At 42.5% G+C, this 20,986-nt stretch overlaps 1 protein-coding gene across 1 annotated transcript in view; it reads left to right on the forward strand.

The window, feature by feature from the left end:
- Positions 1–20,986, forward strand: part of FBXW8 (F-box and WD repeat domain containing 8) — a 113,905-nt gene that overhangs the window by 45,143 nt on the left and 47,776 nt on the right. The window contains exon 5 of the mRNA XM_045163070.1: positions 3,937–4,094. Within this exon, the coding sequence (XP_045019005.1) occupies positions 3,937–4,094 (158 nt within the window). The remainder of the gene's footprint in view (positions 1–3,936; positions 4,095–20,986) is intronic.

Raw genomic sequence — 20,986 nt, forward strand, 5'->3', positions numbered from 1 at the left:
CTTCTGTAGCACGAGTTCATGAACGTGGTGCCCGAGCGCTGCTGCCGTGGCTGCTTTCATGTGGTACACTCTAGAGCCTGTTGCTGAGTCATCACATAGTACCTGCTGAAGCAGGGTATTTATTCTCCATTCCCATCTTAAAGGAGCACTGAGTCTTTTGTATTTGCCTCGTGAGTCTTTTTGCAGCAAAACATTTATGCTGTTATCATGCTCTTTCGCCATAAAGAATGGAGTTGACTTCGATGGATATCTACAGAAAGTTTTATATTTACCGAAATAACGTAATTTACTCTGTGTTTTGTAGAGAGGTTTTAATCAGTCTGGAGGTAAATGGAAGAAGCTCATGCATCTCGATGTGTGTGTTCTGGGTGTGTCACTGACCATTAGCACTGGAAGTGGGACAGCAGAGAGAAGGCGGTGCCACTCAAACCAGTCGGCTGTTACCTGGGGACCCCTTCTCTCAGCTGCGTGTAGGCGCTGTGGTGGAGGCTGTGGCACTGTGGTAGGGCCTTCACGTCCAGTTGAGGACACACGGGACATAGCAGGGAACACCATTTCTTCAGATTCAGGGGCTCTGTAGTGGAGGCAGAGAGGTGTCATGGAGAAGGGGGGCCTGGGCTAGACCTTTAGACGTTATTAGGCTTGAGTGAGGGCTTCCCTGGTAGCTCAGCTGATAAAGAATCCTCCTGCAATGCAGGAGACCTGGGTTCAATCCCTGGTTTGGGAAGATTCCCTGAAGAAGGAAATGGCAACCCACACCAGTATTCTTGCCTGGAGAATCCCATGGACAGATTCTGGTGGGCTGCAGCCATGGGGTTGAAAAGAGTCGGACACGACAGCGACTCAGCACAACGCAGCACAGGCTTGAGTGAGGTGGGTGGTTCTCAATCTGGGTAGCTCATTGGGAACAGCATTGTCTGGTCCCGCCCCCGGAGGATGAGATTTCATTGATCTGGTGCGCCCTTGGTTTGGGGAGTTTAAACGCATCCCAAGGGATTCTAATGTGTAGCCAAAGTTGGCCCACCTGGCTGGGTCATAAGGAGGGAAGGGGCTCCAGAAAGGTGGGTAATTGGGAGCCGAGGTGCAGAGGCACCTTGCTGTGGAAGGCAGTGACCGACCGTCCTGGCTAGAGACTGGCTCCTGCTAAGGAAGAGGAGAAAATGAGGCTGGGAAAGGAGTGAGGTAAGTCTGTGGAGGGATCTCAGTGCCTGGCTGATAGTTAAAGCTTCATTCAGTGTGTTGTTAAGGCCTCAGGATTTACAAAGAGCTCCTTAGGTGTCAAGCACTATTTTAGTTGAGCTGTTCTGATCACTGGATCAACAGCGGGGAGCAGGACCCAGCCCCTGGCCTTAGAAGCTCATGGGTTCATAGAGGAGGTGATCAGTCAGATGACTGCATACACAGCTGCCACCAGAGGAGAGTCCACGCTGCTATCCTGGAAGATGGTAGCACCCGTGGTCTGGTATGGAGGGTGGAGGGAGAAAGGGAGAGAGAGCCACGTAGTCAAGTATTTCTGAGGGTTTGGCTGGTGCAGGGTGGCCAAAGGTGAGTGAGGCTCGGGAGTGGGGAGGCCGTTGTGGGGCGGCTGGGGGGTGAGGTGTAGGCCAGGTCCAGAGGCAGCCTGGGAGCGAGGAGAGCAGGAAGGGTGTGGATTGCACGTGTAGTAAGTAGTGTGGTGATGTGTGCATGATGGCAGAGGGCCGTTGAGGAGCCCCCCCAGTTTTGCACTGGTGACCTGGGACGAGTTCTGTCTCTGACAAAATCAAGAACTTGCAACGGGCCAGTTTGGTCATGGGCCAAGTCTTTTTGAGGAGAGCACGTGTTTAATTTTAGGTGAGTGAATTGCAACATGAAGGGGACAACTTCTTGGAAGAAAAGGCAGTCAGGAGCCTTCCCGATATTAATGGATGCTCATCTGCGGCCTCTGCCCTCCGTCTCTCTTCCCCCAAAAGAGAGAGGCAGACTGTATTTCATGGCTCGCGGTTGTGGGGCGCAGCAGGTTTCAGGTTTGGATTTGGTCACTGTTGCTTTACCTTGGAACTCCTTGTGTAAAGGGAACTTGCAAATGGTGGGTTTCAAGCCCCCCAGATGCTGCCCTCTTATTCCCTCGGGGGCACCACAAAGGCCTTGAGGATGACTGGTGTGCTCCCGTATGCAGGTCACAAGAAGCAGAATGACAGACGGACAGAAAGGAAATACGTTTTCCTGGTTTGTGTAGTTCTTTCTCTCAAAGCTCCCGAGTGCCCTCTGTCTGTCTGTCACTTCTCTCTATTTCTGAATGATGTTGCCATCCTCCTCAGCCGCCTTTTGTGAATTGGCCGGTTCCTTTCACGCAGAATTTAACCTCAAGAATCTAAGCATACACAGCCTAGAAATTCACACATGTTGTCTCTGAGTGTGTCTGTTGCTAAGCAAGTGGCCTTATTCCAGGGAACCGTGTAGTCATCCTTAGGGTGTCAGAGTCAGCAGGTAGTTTGGGTGCAGTGGAGTGTGTTCCTGTTGAGGTGTCCTCGTTGAGGTCACATGATCTGGAGCGCTGTCTGGAGGGTCTGGGAGCCGGCGGCCATGCTTTGGTCCTGGTGATTTCAATATCTTGCCTTTGCTTGTGTGTCACCAGGCTTAATGACTGTCATGGAGTGAGCGTTTTTGTTTGCTGGAGGATCAGTGGTCAGAGGCCCATCAGTCCAGTTTTATACAGCACATCTCTCCTGCCTGCCTCTTCACACGCCCGCTCCCCAGGTGCCATCCTACAGGGAGAGAGCCCAGTGGTCCAGCCTAGAGAGGGTGCGTGACAGGATGACCTCTGAATTCATGGTGTGTATATTCGTTGTCAACTAATAATGTGAGGAAAACACTGCTGCATTTAGTAAGTGAAGCATTCCCGAATCAGAGTAACCTTAGCTTATTAAGAAACCTCACGTGAGAAACTGATGTACAACTACTTCATAGATGTATCATGTCATAGACTTCAGTAGTTAAATAAGTCTCGTAGTTATCTTTTTTGTTTCTTCACTTGGAATGTGAGATGAAAGAAACCCTGAAGGAACTGTGGCTTGGCCTCAGGAAGACCAAACACCTTTCCCGTTGTGGCGGCTTCATTCTGAGGCTCTGAGCCTGTATCTAACACGCCTCGGCACAGGTGCTTGGGTGTTGAAGCAGACCCTCTACAGCAGCTGTGAGGAACTCCGCATAAAGGCCTCCAGTGGCAGGCAGCGCACTACCTCGTCATCTGGCCGTTCCATTGTCCCCGGGGCCTGGTGCCTGCCCAGGTTCTGGCCCTGCCGCGGCCGTGATGGAGAGAGTCATTTGTTGGAGTGGCAGGCGTGATAGGAGAGAGTGAGTGCTCCCGCACTCTAAGTGGGCGAAACCAGGGAGCGTCATGCATTTCGGCAAGAGCTTTTCATGAGAAGGCAGCACTGTCTGGCTGCTGAAGGCAAGATTTAATTGTTTCAGCAAATCAATTAGTCTTTAGGGACTTTAATCAGTCAAATCTGATGCATAGATGAGGTATTAGAAAGCTTGTGCCTGTAAGACCATTAGCCCTGTGTGTGTGTGTGTGTGTGTGTGTGTGTGTGTGTGTAAATAGTGTGGCTTCTGCACATTTCTGCTAGTGATCCCTTTACTGGGAGGACTTAAGGTAACAGAAGGGGTATAATAGTCGAAAAGAAAGGCAAGGAGATCTTGCTCTCCAGTGTTTTACAGTATTCTCCTTTGAAATTGTCACCACTGTGCCACGAGGACAGGGAGCGTGTTCTCTGCCTTCTGTTCCCGAGTTGCCGTTTTCTCCTGTTGGGGTGACTCGCGTAAACAGCGTTGCAGCAGTGGGTCCCTACCTGCCTAGTCTTCCTCCACTGGTGCTTTCAGGCTCCCACAGGCGCTCCACCGTGGCCCTGCTATTCGCTCCCCTTTGGAACCAAGTGTGTCCTTCTTTTCCAGATACACGTCAGGGGACGTGAGGGTGTGGGACACGCGCACCTGGGACTACACAGCCCCCTTCCTGGAATCGGAGTTTGAGGAGGATGAGCCTGGAATGCAGCCATATGTCTCCTTTGTGAGGATAAACAGCTCGCTGGCGGTGGCAGCTTACGAGGATGGTAAGCAACCCTCCTCCCTATTAAGAAAAGATAAAAAGCTTGACAAAAATTAAGCAGCTGTGGCCAGCTCCCCCCTGTAATCCCTCTATACATACACGTGGGCACACACACAGGTTCACACACATACACTCATCCTTGTCTTTATGTGAAGAAGTTGGCCAATAACCCTCAATGCATTAGTAGGCATTGGAACACAGCACCCATTAAAACTGGTGTTTAATTCCTACTGGAACTGTCGGGATGGGTTTTAGTGCCAGACACGAGGCTGGCCAAGCCATCTTAAGCAAATAACTTGTTTGGTGTAAAATATTAAATATACTTGGCCTACTTTTCCTGTTGGCTCTGCTTGATTCAAAGGAAACAGTGAAAAGAGGACAGACAGAGATAATCTTTTGACAAATACGGAAATAGAAAAATAAAAGTCAGGATCTACCTTTTCCTGGCACTAACACACTACATGAGATAAATTATGGTAATATGTTGTCTCTCTGGGACTCATAGAATTCTTTTTGTGTACTGGCAACTGTGGATTTACAGAACTGGGTAAGAAGAGTCTAATAGTTTCAATGGCCACGATACTGTATACCACCTCTCATGCTCCTGACTTCCATTGTATTGTGAAGTCTCAATCTCCAAAATCTCCCCACTTGCTTGAATGTTGGGACCATGAGATATTTCAGAATGTTAGTGTTCATGTCATGGCATGGTTGCAGATCTTCAGAGGTAGGACAGAACTGTGGTAATGGAGCTGATGGGAACTATATATGCATATGCCATTAAAAAAAAATTAGGGCTGAAATCTTAAATACGTTCATTTTATTACTCTAACAGTACGAACTCTGTTGTTTGGGTTTGGCGTTAGTTGGACACCACTGATGGATCTTTCTTTTGGCCTCTAGTAATTCAGCTAAGCTGTCTCTAGGGTATGTCATAGATGAGGTGTGTTTGTTGAGATCCTGCAGAGATAACAGAAGAGCAGCTTGAGTGTGATTCCTACATGCCAAATTACCAGTGAGGTTTTTCCCATATAGCTATGCAAAGGTTTGCAGTACTTCTCTGTTAGAATCATACACTGCAGAACAATCTGATAGCCTTACCCTGCCACACACAAACAGACACAGACACACACACACACACCCACACACCCACACACCCTTCAGATCGGGAAGGGACACACACACACACCCCCCCACACACACACCCTTCAGATCGGGAAACTGAGGTTCAGAGAAGCCAAGTGATTTCCTTGAGGTTGACTCGTTCATCAGTGGTGAATCCAGAACTGTGGTGGTCTCTCTTAGGCCGTACCCAGGATCCAATGCTGTTTATGTAATACTCCACAGAGACACTTACGGAATGGTGCGTCTGATTTATTTGCACGCTCACGGCTCATCTCTCATGAGCTTGAAAGTCCGGCTTTTGAGGATATGCAGTGTGCTGCTGGTTTTACATTGTTGGTTAGAATTGTCTTTGTCACCTCCCTGCTATTGCACAGAAATATTAGGAAACCTTGTAGAAATGCCAGAGGAACTTCTCTTTTCAGTAAATACTTGGCAAGCAATTGCCATCATGTATTTTTAAATACTTGGTTTAAAAAAAGTTAGTAGTTAAAATTCAAACAGAGCACAAAAATATAAAATGTAAAACAAGAGATATCCAAAAAGAAGTTGAAGTGTTCCTCCCTGTTGCCCTACCTCTAGTTGCTCTCACGTTTTGCACACACATTGCTGTTTCACCTAATAACAACATGTTTTGGGGTCTTTCTGTATTAGTGCTTATAGGTAAACCCTGTTCTCTTTCAGCCTGTGTAGTATTGCACTATGTGGCTGTACGATTATTTATTAGGGCCTTTGGTGATGCACATTTGGATTTTTTTGTTGTTGTTATTAAAAACAGTACTGCAAAGCAGTATCCTTGAGCAGATACTGAGATGGACTTATACAAGTATATCCACAGGGTAACTTACTGGTAATCACTGGATTGGAGGCTACAGATGCTTTACATATTGATAAGTATTGCCAGATTGCCCTCCAAAAAGGTTTCACTGGGTTATAGTCTCACCAAAAGTATATGACAGTATGTATACAAAAGTGTAATGACTGCTTCCTGATGCTTGTCTGCTAGGTGGCCATGGTGTTTCACCATTGTTTTTGTTTTGTTTATATAATTTTATATTTTTTCATTGTGTTATTCAGTTCAGTTCAGTCACTCAGTCATGTCCGACTCTTTGCGACCCCATGGACTGCAACATGCCAGGCTTCCCTGTCCATCACCAACTCCTGGAGCTTACTCAAACTCATGTCCATTGAGTCAGTGATGCCATCCAACCATCTCATCCTGTGTCGTCCCCTTCTCCTGCCACCTTTAATCTTTCCCAGCATCAGGGTCTTTTCTGGTGAGTTAGTTCTTCGCATCAGGTGGCCAGAGTATTGGAGTTTCCAGCTTCAGCATCAGTCCTTCCAATGAATATTCAGGACTGATTCCCTTTAGGATAGACTGGTTGGATCTTCTTTCAGTCCATGGAACTTTCAAGAGTCTTCTCCAACACCACAGTTCAAAAGCATCAATTCTTTGGCGCTCAGCTTTCTTTATAGTCCAACTCTCAGATCTATACAAGACTACTGGAAAAACCATAGCTTTGACTAGACGGATCTTTGTGGGCAAAGTAATGTCTCTGCTTCTTAATGTGCTGTCTAGGTTCATCATAGCTTTCCTTCCAAGGAGCAAGCATCTTTGAATTTCATGGCTGCAGTCACCATCTGCAGTGATTTTGGAGCCCCAAAAAATAGTCTGTCACTGTTTCCACTATTTCCCCATTTGCCATGAAGTGATGGGACTGGATGCCATGATCTTAGTTTTAAGATACTGAATGTTGAGTTTTAAGCCAACTTTTTCACTCTCCTCTTTGACTTTCATCAAGAAAACTTTAGTTGTTCTTCACTTTCTGCCATAAGGGTGGTGTCATCTGTATATCTGAGGTTATTGATATTTCTCCTGGCAATCTTGATTCCAGCTTGTGCTTCATCCAGCCTGGCCTTTCGCATGATGTACTCTGCATATAAGTTAAATAAGCAGGGTGACAATATGCCTTTTGTGTTATTGGGTGCTTGTATTTCTTTCTCTGTGAATAGTTTCCTCATTTTCTTTGGGTTGTTATCTTCTGTGGTTGAAAATAAGGGCTAAGGAAATAAGTTTGTCCTTGTTCTTAAATATTTTTTCAATTTGTCACTTATTTTTCAATGAACTTTGTTTATGGTTTATTTTTCTAGACAGTAGTTATGTGTGTATGTATATTTGTGATTTTAATTTTTTAATCCATAAATGAGTGGGTTTTATTTTGTAATTTAATATATTTGACTAATACATTGTTGTCAAGCTAACATAAAGTTGTACATTGCAAAGTCTTCTACCCATTTTTTTTCATTCCATTCTAAAGCAACCGTATTTTTTAGTTTGTCTAGCCTTGCAGTATTTCTTTATTGTAAATACAAAGTATTGATATCTGTTCTTATTCTTTCCTCTCCCCCTTTAAACAAAAGATTGTTGTCGTTCAGTTGCTCAGTCATGTCTGACTCTTTGCAACCCCATGGACTGCAGCACACCAGGCTTCCTTATCCTTCACTGTTTTCTGAAGTTTGCTCAAACTCATGTCCATTGAGTCGATGATGCCACCCAACCATCTCATCCTCTGTTGCCCCTTCTCCTCCTGCCTTCAGTCTTTCCCAGCATCAGGTCTTTTCCAGTGGGTTGGCTCTTTGCATCAAGTGAGCAAGGTATTAGAGCTTTAGCATCACTCCTTCCAATGAATATTCAGGACTGATCTCCTTTAGGATTGACTGGTTTGATCTGCTTGTTGTCCAAGGTACTCTCAAAAGTCTTCTTCAGCACCACAGTTCAAAAGCATCAATTCTTTGGCACTCAGCCGCCTTTATGACCACATCCATACACGACTACTGGAAAAACCATAGCTTTGACTCTACGGACCTTTGTCAGCATATTACTTTATAACATTATTGCATACCTTGGCGTTCTTTTTTTTCACTTAATGGTGTATCTTTTTTTTTTTTAAGTGAGTAAATTTGACATATAATATTGTGTAAGTTTAAGGTGTACAGTGTGTTACTTTGATACATTTATATATTGTAATATGGTGGCCATTGTAGCAATATTTATAATATTACATAATTATAGTACAGTATTATTATCTGTATTTCATTATACTGTGCATTAGAACCCTGTGATTTATTTACCACTTAACAAGTTTATCACTTGACAAGTGATAAATACTTTTGTATTTTTTATTTGTACTTTTAAACACCATCAATCCTATCCCTCATGCCTCCTACCTGCTGGTAACCACCATTTTACTGTTTTTTTAAAAATAAGTTTGATATAGATTTCACATGTAGGTGTTACCATATAGCACTTGTCTTTGACTTATCTCACTTAGCATAATATGGTCAGAGTCCATCCACATTGTTGAAAATGACAGGAATTCCTTCTTTCTCATGACTGAATAATATTTTATTATGTGTTGTGTATTTTGGGTATATATACCGTGTCTTTTAAGGGGCTTCTCAGGTGGCCCTATGGGTAAAGAACCTGCCTGTTAATGCAGGAGACGCAGGTTCGATCCCTGGGTGGGGAAGACCTCCTGGAGGAGGAAATGGTAACCCACTCCAATATTCTTGTCTAGAAAATCCCATAGACAGCAGAGCCTAGTGGGCTACAGTGCATGGGGTTGCAAAGAGTTAGACACAACTGAAGCGACTTAACACCATTTTTTTAAAAAAAAATATTTATTTGGCTGCACAGGGTCTTAGTTGCAGCATGTAGGATCTTAGTTCCCTGACCAGGTATCAAACATAGGCCCTCTGCATCATGAGTGCAGTCTTAGCCACTGGACTGCCAGGGAAGTCCCTATGCCATGCTTTTTTTATCCGTTTTGTTTCCATATCTTGACTAGTGGAAATAATCCTGTAATAAACCTGAGAATGCTCACATCTTGTTAAAGACATAACGTGAAAGGTTGTCCATGTCAGTGCATGGGAAAGGTGCTCCTTTTGCATGGTATCCCATTGTGTACACTATGATTTATTTACTTAGTCCTTTATTGAGGAACAGTTGGGTTGTTTCTGCTTTCACTGTAACAGTGTTGTAGTGAAAAGCCTTGTACATATGACATTTCATGTGAATGCAGGACGGATTGTTTCCTGCCAAAAAATGTCTGTGTCAAAAGGTAAATGAAAATGGGGTTATATTATTTAGCATTCTTACCAGCCTTTTTTTTTTTAAGTTTTATCAGCAAAGTTCTTTGTTTCAAAATGTTAGGTGTCACTTTGATAAGAAATAGTATCCAAATGTTTGAATTTACATTTCTGTTAGTGTGAGAAAGGTTGAATTTTTTCACATGTGTACCTGCCACTTGTAATTTTTTTCTTCTGTTACTTTTAGGGCTTAAATTTTTTTCTTAATTAAGATATAGTTAATGTACAATACTATATAAATTTCAGGTGTACAACATAGTAATTCACAGTCTTAAAGGTTGTAATCCAGTTTTAGTTATCATAAAATACTGACTATATTCCCTGTGCTGGATAATATATCCATGTAGCTTTTCAAATTTTGTACATAGTAGTTTGTGCTGCTTCAGCTCCCATCCCCGTCTTGTCTCTGCCCCTCCCCTTTCCCTCTCCCAGGAGTAACCACTAGCCTGTTCTTTATATCCATGAGCCTGTTTCTTGTCTGTTAGGTTTGCTTACAAGATTCCACATATAAATGAGATCGTGTCTTTTTCTGTTTGACTTACTTCACTTTAGCTTAATACCTTAAGTCCGTCCATGTTGTTACAGATGGAAATTCCATTGTTTTTTATGGTTGAGTGGTATTCCATTGTGTGTGTGTGTGTGTATATATATATACATATACACACACACACACACACACACCATGTTTTCTTTGTATCTGTTGATGGACAGGTTGCTTCCATATCTTGGCTATTGTAAATTATGTTGCTATGAAGATTGGGGTTGCATGTATCTTCTCAAATTAGTGTTTTTGTTTTTTTCGAATATATACCAGAGTGGAATTGCTTAGTCATATGGTAGTTACATTTTTAGTGTTTTGCAAAGTACTCTTTTCCAGTGTCTATACCAGTTTACTCTCGTGCCAGCAGTGTATGAGGGTTCCCTTTTCTCCACATCCTTGCCGGCATTTGTCATTTGTGTTCTTTTTGATGACAGTGTTATGGGTTTGAATCCTGACCAATATAGAGTTCATCCTGGAATAGCATATGAATCTGATTATATCTTTCCAACGTTTCTTGGTAGAAAGCCCGTCTCTACCTCACTGGTTTGAGGTGCTACTTTTACAGATTTTTACATATGACACTCTTAGTATTTCAGTCTGTTTCTAGATGTTGCATTTTGTCCAAGTGGTCTGTCTGGTTGCTTACATGTACATCATCACATTTCAGCCTTACTATTTTGGGTTTCATTTTACCCTTCTGTGGGTAAAATCGGTAGTACTTCCTTGGCTGCATCATTTGCGTTGAAATCTTTGATTTGTCTCAAATTCCTTTTAGTATTCCCAGGTGGCGCTAGGTGGCACTAGTGGTAAAGGACCCGCCTGCCAATGCAGGAGGAGATTGTAAGAGACCTGGGTTTGATCCCTGGGTCGGGAAGGTCCCCTGGAGGAGGGCACGGCAACCCATTCCAGTGTTCTTGCCTGGAGAATCCCATGGACAGAAGAGCCTGGTGGGCTGCAGTCCATGGGGTCGCACAAAGTCAGATACGACTGAGCAACTCAGCACGCACGCACTCCTTTTAGTATTAGGATTGTTTCTTTGATGATAGCTCCTGAGTTTTCTTGTTCCTCTCTCTCTCAGGTGGTTTTATCAGGCTGATAGGAATTGTTACTTTCTGAGATAAGCAACAACTTTTCATTCGCCCCTCCCGCCCCCAGACCTCAGGAGGCACTGTCTTTAGTCTTACTTCAGTTTAGCAGATTGGAACTATGATATCTGTACTAACATATTCATGAATAGCTACTTCTGGGCAAAGACAGATGGAGATAATCAAATGCACATTTCGTAGTGCTCCTCTCCAGAGCAGTGAACGCGCACTTGTTAGGCAGTGCCGTGGCACAAAGGAGATTCACCTTGGGGGTCTGAAATTTGTGACTGTGCTCCACAGAGAAGAAGAAGACAATAAAACGAGTTAATGAACTTCAGCTCCCTGGTTGTGCCAAAGGGAAGCTCTGTAGCTGTGGAGACCCCCTCAGTGGTCTGTCTGTACATGTATTCTCCACAGAAGGAGTCAAGTCCAGAGGGGGAGATGGAAGCTGGTCTGGGAGAGAGTAAGTCATCCCCACGTCCTTTTTAGCCTCCCTGTCCGGCAGGAACACTCTTACACCCACCTGGGGTGGTGAGATTTGGCAAGATGATCCACACTTGTGATTTTTGAATTCCAACCCACTGGCCTCATATTTCTTCTGCCTTGTTTCCGATTGTCAGCACTGGCCGCCCTCCAGTTTGATTTTACCACTAATTGTGTTGCACGTTACCATACCGAAATGAATCAAATCAGAATGCTTTTCCTGGAGCATTAGATAAAGCAGGCGAAGGTTCTGAGTAATGAGCAGATGCTGCTAATGCAGGGACAGTGCAGACCTTGCCAGGACTCCATCTGCTCCATGCTTGCCTGCCTTTGGCCTCGAGCCACCACATTAGGGAATGGCAGTGTACTCAAAACCCGCTCCCTGCTCAGAGTTTGTCTCAAAAACTCACTCTTTGGTTAGAAATGAGATTACACACTTCTAAGGTGCAAAGAAGTTCTGATTTGTCTCTGTAGGCAGAGAGCGGAGACTCAGTGCTCTTTAGCACGTGGAAGCCTAGGTGGGACAGCCAGCAGTCGTCTTTCCGGGGTGCCATGGAGCCAGGCAGAGTGGCTTATCCTCTGGTGCAGCACTCCCAGGGCAGTTGTCTGCGCCCACACACGCTCCGTTGTCCAGGACTCTGCTTGCCCTGGGCTGGAGTGACTAATTTCTTGTTTCCTGATGTGTACAATGGATGGGAGTGGGTCTCTCCAAGCTTCTTTTCAGCAGTGAACAGTAGGACCATGTTTTACTTAGGCAGCTACTGAGACTAGGTGCGTCCAAAGTTTTAGTTGGAATTTTATGCTTAATAAAAAAATCGGTTCTTCAGTAGTTTTGCTTATGTCTCTTAGATGTTGATGACATTTCAATGTCATAACATAACCTTTGAATGCAGTATTCAGTCTGCTCCTCTCCCCTGATCAAAACTGAAGTTTCAGAAGTGGATTATTAACATAATTGTTTGGGAGATGCCTAGCGTACCTGACTGTGGAGGATTGGGGTTGTTTTTTTTTCCAAGGCTTTGTTTTTCTGGTCATTTTTCTGTTAAAGTCTTGGTAAGTAATTCTTGCCAGAAACCTTTGTCTACCTTTTGGTCTTAGGAGCCTTATTCAGACACTTGGCGGACAAAACAAAATGAAACATCTTTCTGATAAAAACCAAAAAAATACCAGGTGGAGCCCCCCGTTTTTTTTTTAAGTCTGCTCTGAGTCTTCACTGAGGTTTGTGGGCTTTCTCTAGCTGTGCTGCAAGGGTTTCTCATTGTGGTGCTCGGGCTCTCTAGTTCCCTCATGACTTGTGGGAGCTTAGTTTCCCGACCAGAGATTGAACCCCTGTCCCCTGCATTGGAAGGCAGAGTCTTAACCACTGGACCAACAGGGAAGTCCCCCAGGTAGAGTTCTTTTAAAAGAATACATTTAAACAGTTTTCTTAATAGTACAAGTGCTTACATTTTAAAGATATTCAGAGTGGAATTAAAAATTGAAATGCAGAATTCTGAACTGAGGTTGGTTTTTTTAGTATTGTGGAAGTATTTCTTAGAGCATTGAACGTTATAGTTGATTGCACTTGGAGTGGTCTTAGGGTGTTAAAATTTGTTTCATAGACAAGCCATAGAGACTGTGTTTATGTTATGGAGGAAGATGTCAAATAAAAATACTTATTTTAAGGTTTTTCTGTTCCTCAGGGGAGTTTTAAATTATATTTGTTTTACACTTGCTTATCCATGCTTTGGACTGCATTTGTGTTGTAACTAAATAATAGCTCAGTGTTCCTTAAGTGGCATTCCACAGATAAAACTGTGGGTGGGAGTTGTGAGATCTCTAGGAAACTTTTTAAAATCTGTGTGTTTTTATGGTCATTTGAAAAAGGAATCTGGAACTTTTGGCCTTGTGACTGAACCGCACTGTGAGAGCTCATTAATTGAATTTGCGTTTGTAGTCACAGGCTGTTGGCACCCAGTGGTCACCTCGGTGCCTTGTAATGCTTTGTTTTTCACACTAACTGGCCCATAGATTAATTCTTAGAGGTCTGTAAGCTCTCGAATTTAAGAAACACTGAAGAGCAACGTTCTCATGCTTTAGACACACATAGCAAATGAGCAGTTTCTTGGATAACTACAAATTTTGAAGTTACTATGAAAATAATTAGAAATCATTTTATCATGCAGAAAACACCGGCACATTGTATTAATGATACGAGAGTTGGTGTTAATCTTTTGGTTTATTGGGGGTCTGGTTTTACTGAACACTGATTTTTTTAATAAGGCACAGCATGATGCATGAATTCAGAGTAGCTGTCCCATCTTAACTACAGTTGAGATTAAGAACAGAAGGGAGTGATAAATAGCACAGGGGAGCTTTGGGGAGATAGTGGAAACTGCAGAAATAAATTGTCCAAGTTCTTCAATCTACCTAATGAAAACTAAGCATGAGTTGTTGTTGTTGTTTTTTTTTAACAAGAAAATTAATTTTAAGCCATAAAATTTAATTTCCTCTTCGGTACTTCCAATTTTAGTTGTAATGTTTACTCTGTTGTGAACCCTAGGCTCTGTTATAGCAGAGATAAATATATTTGTGAACTGTATTTAGTATTTTGAGTCACAGAGCTGTCAGGGAGGCCCATGGAGTGGGACAGCAGTCCAGGGGTGCCAGGGATAGGTGGGGCAGGGAGTTCGAGGGGAACAGTGACCTGGAGGGTTTGCAAGGTTGCCACCATACCGAGAGGCTGAGAAGGTAAGAAAACTAAGGATAATAGGAGCCAGTTTTCTTGTTGTTGGAGAAGGGAGGTGCAGGTATGAAGTGGGGATGGCCAGAAGGAACTCTCGGGGGCTGGATTGGAATAGGAGCTGTTGGTGTGGAGTGCGTGGTTTTCAGTATCGATTGACAAGCAGCCAGAAATCTATGTATGTTCGTATGCCTATGTTTTCATGTATGTCCTGGCTTTGTTTGTGTAAAAGGTATAGAAGCAGCAATAGTCCAGTAGCGATACGCTGACCTAGTGCTCAGGTCTTGAAAAATATCGCTCTTTACTAAAAGGACCCAAGGCTTCTTGGCGTAATGGCTGACTCCAGGGCTAGGGCAGGGAGAATCTCCAAATATTTAAAAACTAAACAACACACTTCTGAATAACCCATAAGTCAGAGAGGAAATCACCAAAGAAATTAGGAAATATTTTGAACTGAAGGAAAATTAAAAACAGTATATCATTATATGGGATGTAGCTAAAGCAATGCTTAAAGGGAAATTTATAACATTGACTATTTATATTAGAAAAGAGAAAGTCGCAAATCAACAGTATAGCTTTTCACCTTAAAATAGAAAAAGAAGAGAAAGTTAAATAAGCAGAAGGAATAAAGTAATAAAGAGCAGAAATCAATGGAGTAGAATAGAGGGAAAAAAATAGAGAAAAATCAATGAAGGGACAACCATACCTTTGAAAAAATTGATCAAATTGACAAATCCCTAGCCGGATTGATCAGGAAAAAAAGAGAAAAGAAATTAATTGCCAACATAAGGAATGTAAGATGGGACATCATTACAAATCCTGTAAATATTAAAAAGTTAAAATGAAATATTATGAACACCTTTATGCCAGTAAATTCAGTAAGTTAGATAAAATGGATGAATTGACTTTTTGAAAGACAAACTACCTAAGTTCACTTAACAAGAACTAGAAAACATAAATAGCTCTATTTCCAATTTTTTAAAAAATCGAATTTATAATATAGTAGTTTCCACAAAGAAAACTGCAGGCCCAGTGAATCCTATCAAACATTTAAGGAAGAGATAATACCAAATCTACACACTTCCATAAAATAGACTAAGAGGAACAGTTCTCAACTCCGCTTATGGGGCCAGCATGAAGGCTAGATAAAGAAGAAACAATAATAACTAACACCTGAAAACAAGTACTACAGATGGATATTCCTCATGAGCATAGATGTAAAAATCCTCAACTATATTATAAAATTGAATCCTGCAAATATATTAAAAAGATAATACATCATAACCAGTTAGGATTCATCCCAGGAATTCAGGGTGAGTTTGATTCCATTAACAATTAATATAATACATCATGTTAGACTATAAAAGAAAAACCGTATGTTCATCTCAATGAAACAAAAAAATGTTTTGACAAAAACAAACTCTTATTCATTATTAAAAACTTAGCTAACTTTCTCAGTCTGCTTAAGAGAATCTATGAAAAACTTGGAGCTAACTTTGTACTTAGTGGTAAAAGATGCTTTCCCTTTAGAGTCAGAAATAGGGCAAGACTGTCCATTTTCACTACAATTGTTAAATGTTGTGCTGGAGGGCCTACTTAGGGCAGTAAGGCCAGAAAAGGTATCCAGTTAGGGAGCAAATAAAATTGTCTGTGAATAAATGGATAGACTCCTAAGCTAGCAACAAAAGTGTTTTACTAGAATAAATATTAATATCTCTAGCAATGATACTGGATATTAGGTCAGGATGCAAAAATCTATAGTATTCAAGTGAGCAGCAAACAATTGGAATTGATATTGCATCAGAAATATAACATAGTTGGGGATTAACTCAGCAGTGTATGTTTAAAACCTATATGCTAAGTATAAAATATTACTGAGAAAAATTTGAGGAAAGCACGAATAAAGGGAGAGGGTTATTACTAGATTCATGGATTGGCAAGTTGATTGCTGTTAAGATGCCAGCTCTCCCTTAATTGATCTAGAGCTTCAATCCAATTTCAGTCAAAATCCCCATAGGCTTTTTGGGTAGAAATTGAAAAAGCTGATTCTAAAATTTAATATCTGAAAGAAAATGTGGTGGACTAAGAATAGCAAAGAACAATCTTGGAAAAAAGCATAAAGCTGGAGTTCTTATGCTACCTGATTGGAGGATTTACTGTAAAATAACAGTAATCAAAACAGTGTTGATACTGGCCTGAGAGTAGACCTGTGGACCAGTAGAACTGAATGAAGTCCAGAAAAAGTGTTTTTTTATGAAAGGTGTCAACATCCTTTGAAAAAATGACCATCTTTTCAACATCAGTGATCAAATTAATATGTATAGAGATATGTCTACAAATTATAACAAATTGTTTGATATAGTACTACTTGTAGAAAAAATATGTAGTTAAAAAAAAAACTTTTTTCTCTCCATACTACCTTAGGGTCCTGATTCCCGCAGTCATCCCTGTCTCTTCTCCAAAGACATTGGCCGCTCCCGGTGTCTGATACACTCTTCCAGATACAGCCTGTATTGTGTTCACATCATTTAGTTGTATTGCAGGAAGGAACTGGCTGGAGTTAGTGGCTGTGCGCACAGTGATGGCTCTTTGGCATCAACTGCCTTCTTGAACTACACCCGCTTAAAGAAGAGCCGGTCCAAATTCTTCCCCACCAATCTGTTTTTCCTTTGACTTTGCTAACTGTAAATGTTTCTATTTAGTCACATTGTCGTATTCTTATACCATATCATCTGCCTCCTTTTCAATTTCCTGTCTTTCTGTTTTTGAGTCTTCTCTTCAGAATGTTCGTTCTTTCTGCTTTGAACTTGAGACTACTGAATATATTTGTCTTTCCTCCTCCTTGACTCAATTTCTGCTTTGGTCGCTCCCTTGCTTATGTGCTAATCAGTCAGGTCATTGGTCCACAGGCCCACTCAGATCTCCTTACTTGTCAGTCTGGGATGCAGCTTCCAGAATGCTTCCTGTGTACAGTTTTTCTGCCTTAAGCAAGAGTTCAGCTTTAGAGCTACGTTCAGCTGGGAGGTCAAGGCTGACATGCATGTGGATGCTGCATCTCGGTAAAGAATAAATTTCATTCTGTTTCATCTTTTTCAAGATCTTCTGTGAGTTAGCCCTACCTTATGACCCTTGTTTGCACTGGTTTTAACCTCTTACTCACCTCTTATCCTCTGAAAGCAGAAGTTGTGTTGTTCTCTTAAACTTTACACTAGCCTCCATCTCTGGCTTGCATTCCATGGTGATGCTGTGCAGGCTTAGTGAGTGAAGACGTACACATTCAGTGAGTGCTATGGGTGTAATTGAAATTTCTGTTAAGATGCTTTTTCTCATTGCAGAATTTCCTTTGACTCCTGCTTCATTTCTTACAGGCAGGTTTTTACTTACATGGTAGAAATTGAGATTGGCAGCCGTCTTTAGGAATAGTCAGCTTCACTGAGTGTCGCTGAACTGCAGTTAATTGATCCTGTCTACTTAACTGTTAGGAAGCTGAGACCAAGCCTCAGGTGTTGGTTATGCCACCTCAAGTGAAGAGGAGCTTGTGGCTAAAATAAGTTCTAATCGAGATAGCACAAAAGACTACAAGACAGAGCTTGCAGTTCAAGAAGTGACCAGTCTCTGACTTTCTAAACTGGTAACCTGTTGTAAATTTTATGGTGCATGGAGAAGATCAAAGGGGAGGGATAATACCAATTGTCTTTTCCCAAAACCAGTTCAGCAGTTATTTACCTTTCAAGCAATTAACATAATTACCATTATGCTAAAAAGTAATTTTGGAAAGTTCTGCCCTGAGCTCTTACGACTCCACTGGGACAGTTTTAGTTGGGACTTATCTTTTTGATGGAAGCCTAATTGCAGTTTTGGCTTTGTGCATGCAAACAGAAGCAGCTAATTGTTTAGGCAAATAGCAGATTAATTTAAATATGCATCCCTAATAAAACAAAAATGGTATCCATTATGGCCCTTGTTCCCACGACGAGGCATATAAATATTCTGCCCAAGTGCCATTAGGCGGAGGTCTTAAGGATTGTCGACATTATTTCACAGTGGTAGCACTTTCATGATATCGCGTGCTCTTTACAAAAGCTAACATAAATCAGTTTAAACTCATTGAGATCCCATCTCCACTCTGTGCAGTTTCATTACCACACTCTGGCTGGCCTCCTCTGGGAGGTGGGAGGGACGTGCTGCAGACTGGCACCGGTGCCCATCCACAGCTGCCGAGCCGGCTTTATGTCTCCTCCAAAGACTGGCTGTCGTTACTCATGTCACCGCTAATGACTGTTCCTAGGCTCGGGTGAGCTTGGAGTTCCCGCCGCCCCCCGGATGCTTGTCCAGGTGGAGGGTCCCAGGCCCAGAGAGCAGTGGGCCTGCCAAGCCCAACTCCCGTCTACTTTCCTGGGCCGGCGGCCCTCCCTCGCTGTGGTCCTCCACGTTTTTCGAGAGACCCTTTTTCTTTTGTCTGAGTCCTTTTTACTTTGTTCATGAGTGAAGCAGTGTTGTGGAGATCCGGCACTGGTTGAGAGTTACACGTCTTTTACCCGGCGATCGAGGGAAAGGCAGACACATCTGCCCTCCTCTCAGCTTTCCCGGTGTGAGGCAGATGGGCCATCAGCCCTGGTGCTGAGGGTCATTTATGTCTGGTTCAGGGAATGGTGGTGACGACCTGTTTACTCAGTCACCACCAAAGAGCCACAGTGAAGCTCCCTTCGCATTTGCTGAGAAGTTTTCTCTTGCTTCACCTTGGCCGAGCATGCAGATGGTAGACACCCTTGCGGGCATCTCCTTGCTTGGAAGCCTCTCTAGAGGTGGGCATATTTGTAGCATTTAAGTTGGTCTTTTGGCCTCAGTAAACGAGGATGGAGACCCCAGGCCTGGGGGCGGCTGTTTCATGTTCTTGACTGAGCCATTGGGCTCAGACTTTTCAGTCTCAGTTGTGTGCTTGGAGTAGAAGCCCTTGTGAAATTGGGAAGAGAGAAAGCTGCTTTGTGGAGAGGGGTGGGTGGGGAGGGATGCACAGTACAGAGAGACGCAGAGGCAAGACGTGTGGTGCATCAGGAGACGAACTGCCTGGGTCTGAATGTTTTTCTACTTCCGGCTCTAATCCCTTTTCCGGTCCAGCTATGTTTTCTGCCCTTGAGTTCCGTGAACTAGCCTCGTTTCTGTTCAGTCTGTTTCCTTTTGTATTTAAGCCAGTGGATTTGTTTCTTACAACCAAATGTTCTGTTGCTAAAACATAAGACAAACATTCAGCAAACCTTTATGGATGTTCAGCCACTTTCTGTAGGAAATGGAGCAGAAAAAGGACACACTCCTGCCACTTCAGAAATCCACCATATTAGGAGCCAAATCCATGCTAGCGCTGTGTCTGCAGTATGATAAAACTTGGCCTTTCAAGTGAATTTACATCAGATTTTTTAAACTGTCCCCTGTTTGGGAAGGTAGTTTATCGGGCTCTGACAGGTGTTGACTACAGCTTCTTTAATATTATGCAATGTATGTGGACTCAGTTCAACTTGAAATGTCTGTGAAAGTTAACTGCTCCTTTTTGGGAATCTTAAAATAGTGTGTCAACAGGACAAAAAGTTAAGCTTATCCATTGTCCCCTCGTACTTTGTGTATATATCTGTTTTGGTTAGTTGTATCTTCGTGACTATAACTGGTCTCTCTGCAGTGTGAATGTTGTGAAAATAAAGATTATATCCTTCCTGCATGCCCCCAAAACAAGATGCTTGGTGATGGCGCTAGAACATCAGCTCCAGGCAGTCAGGGATTTTTTTGTTTATTTTGTCTTGTTCACTGCAGTTTTCCTGGTGCTTACAATAGTGACTGGCCCAGGGCAGGGGCTCAAATACGTGTTGAATGTATTGTTGCATTGACTGCTTTTTGGCTAAGTATTGGTTAACATGGGTAATAATTCAAGCATAATATTATAAAATATTCTTATAATTCAAGTATTCACTGTTGAAGCCCCTGTAGTTTTAGGGTTGTAAAAGTAGCATGATATAACTATATTAACAACAACAAAAAAAATGACCTTTCATAAAATTAGCTTTCACTCAGGCGTCCCTCCTGTCAGCTGCTGTGCGGGCTCCTGCTCACCTCGTCTCTGTATTTTGGGGTCAGATATCCAGCAACACAGTGGGAAAGTGAAATTGCACATCTTGCAAAAGCTGCAGGAGTTTTAACCGTCTTACAAGTGATATGGGAAGAGCAGTAGAAGTGGTAATTACATGGGTAGATATAAATGTTTTTTTTTTCTTATTTCTCTTTAAAAGATAATTGCCTGCTTATGCAAAAATAATCACAATGCGTGTGGGGTTTATAACATATGTAGTGATTAAAAAGTATGGCAATAATAGCAGAAAGGCAGGGCGAGAGGGAATGGGAATGTGCTGCTTCCCTGTGTGTGAAGTGGTGCAGTATTGCTTGAAGGCAGACTGGTGAGTTACAGATGAGTGCTGCAAGTCTATAGCCCCTAAAATAAATACAGTTTGGCTAATAGACCAACAAAGGAATCAAAATGATATGAACACATAATTAACCCAATACTCAGTCCAAAAGAAGGCAGAAAAAAGGGGGAAAGGGAACAAAGAACACATGGGACAAATAGAAAACAAGACAATTGGTAGGTTAAACCCACCATTACCAATAATCACTTTAAAGATAAGTCGTCTGCATACCCCAGTTAAAAGCAAGACCAACTGCACACCACCTACAAGTAAACCCACTTTAGATAGACACAAGGCAAAGTGAAAGGAGGGGAAACACACAGCGTGCTGACACTGCTCCAGAGT

This window comes from Bubalus bubalis, chromosome 17 (assembly GCF_019923935.1).
Source record: "Bubalus bubalis isolate 160015118507 breed Murrah chromosome 17, NDDB_SH_1, whole genome shotgun sequence".
Classification (NCBI taxonomy): domain Eukaryota; kingdom Metazoa; phylum Chordata; class Mammalia; order Artiodactyla; family Bovidae; genus Bubalus; species Bubalus bubalis.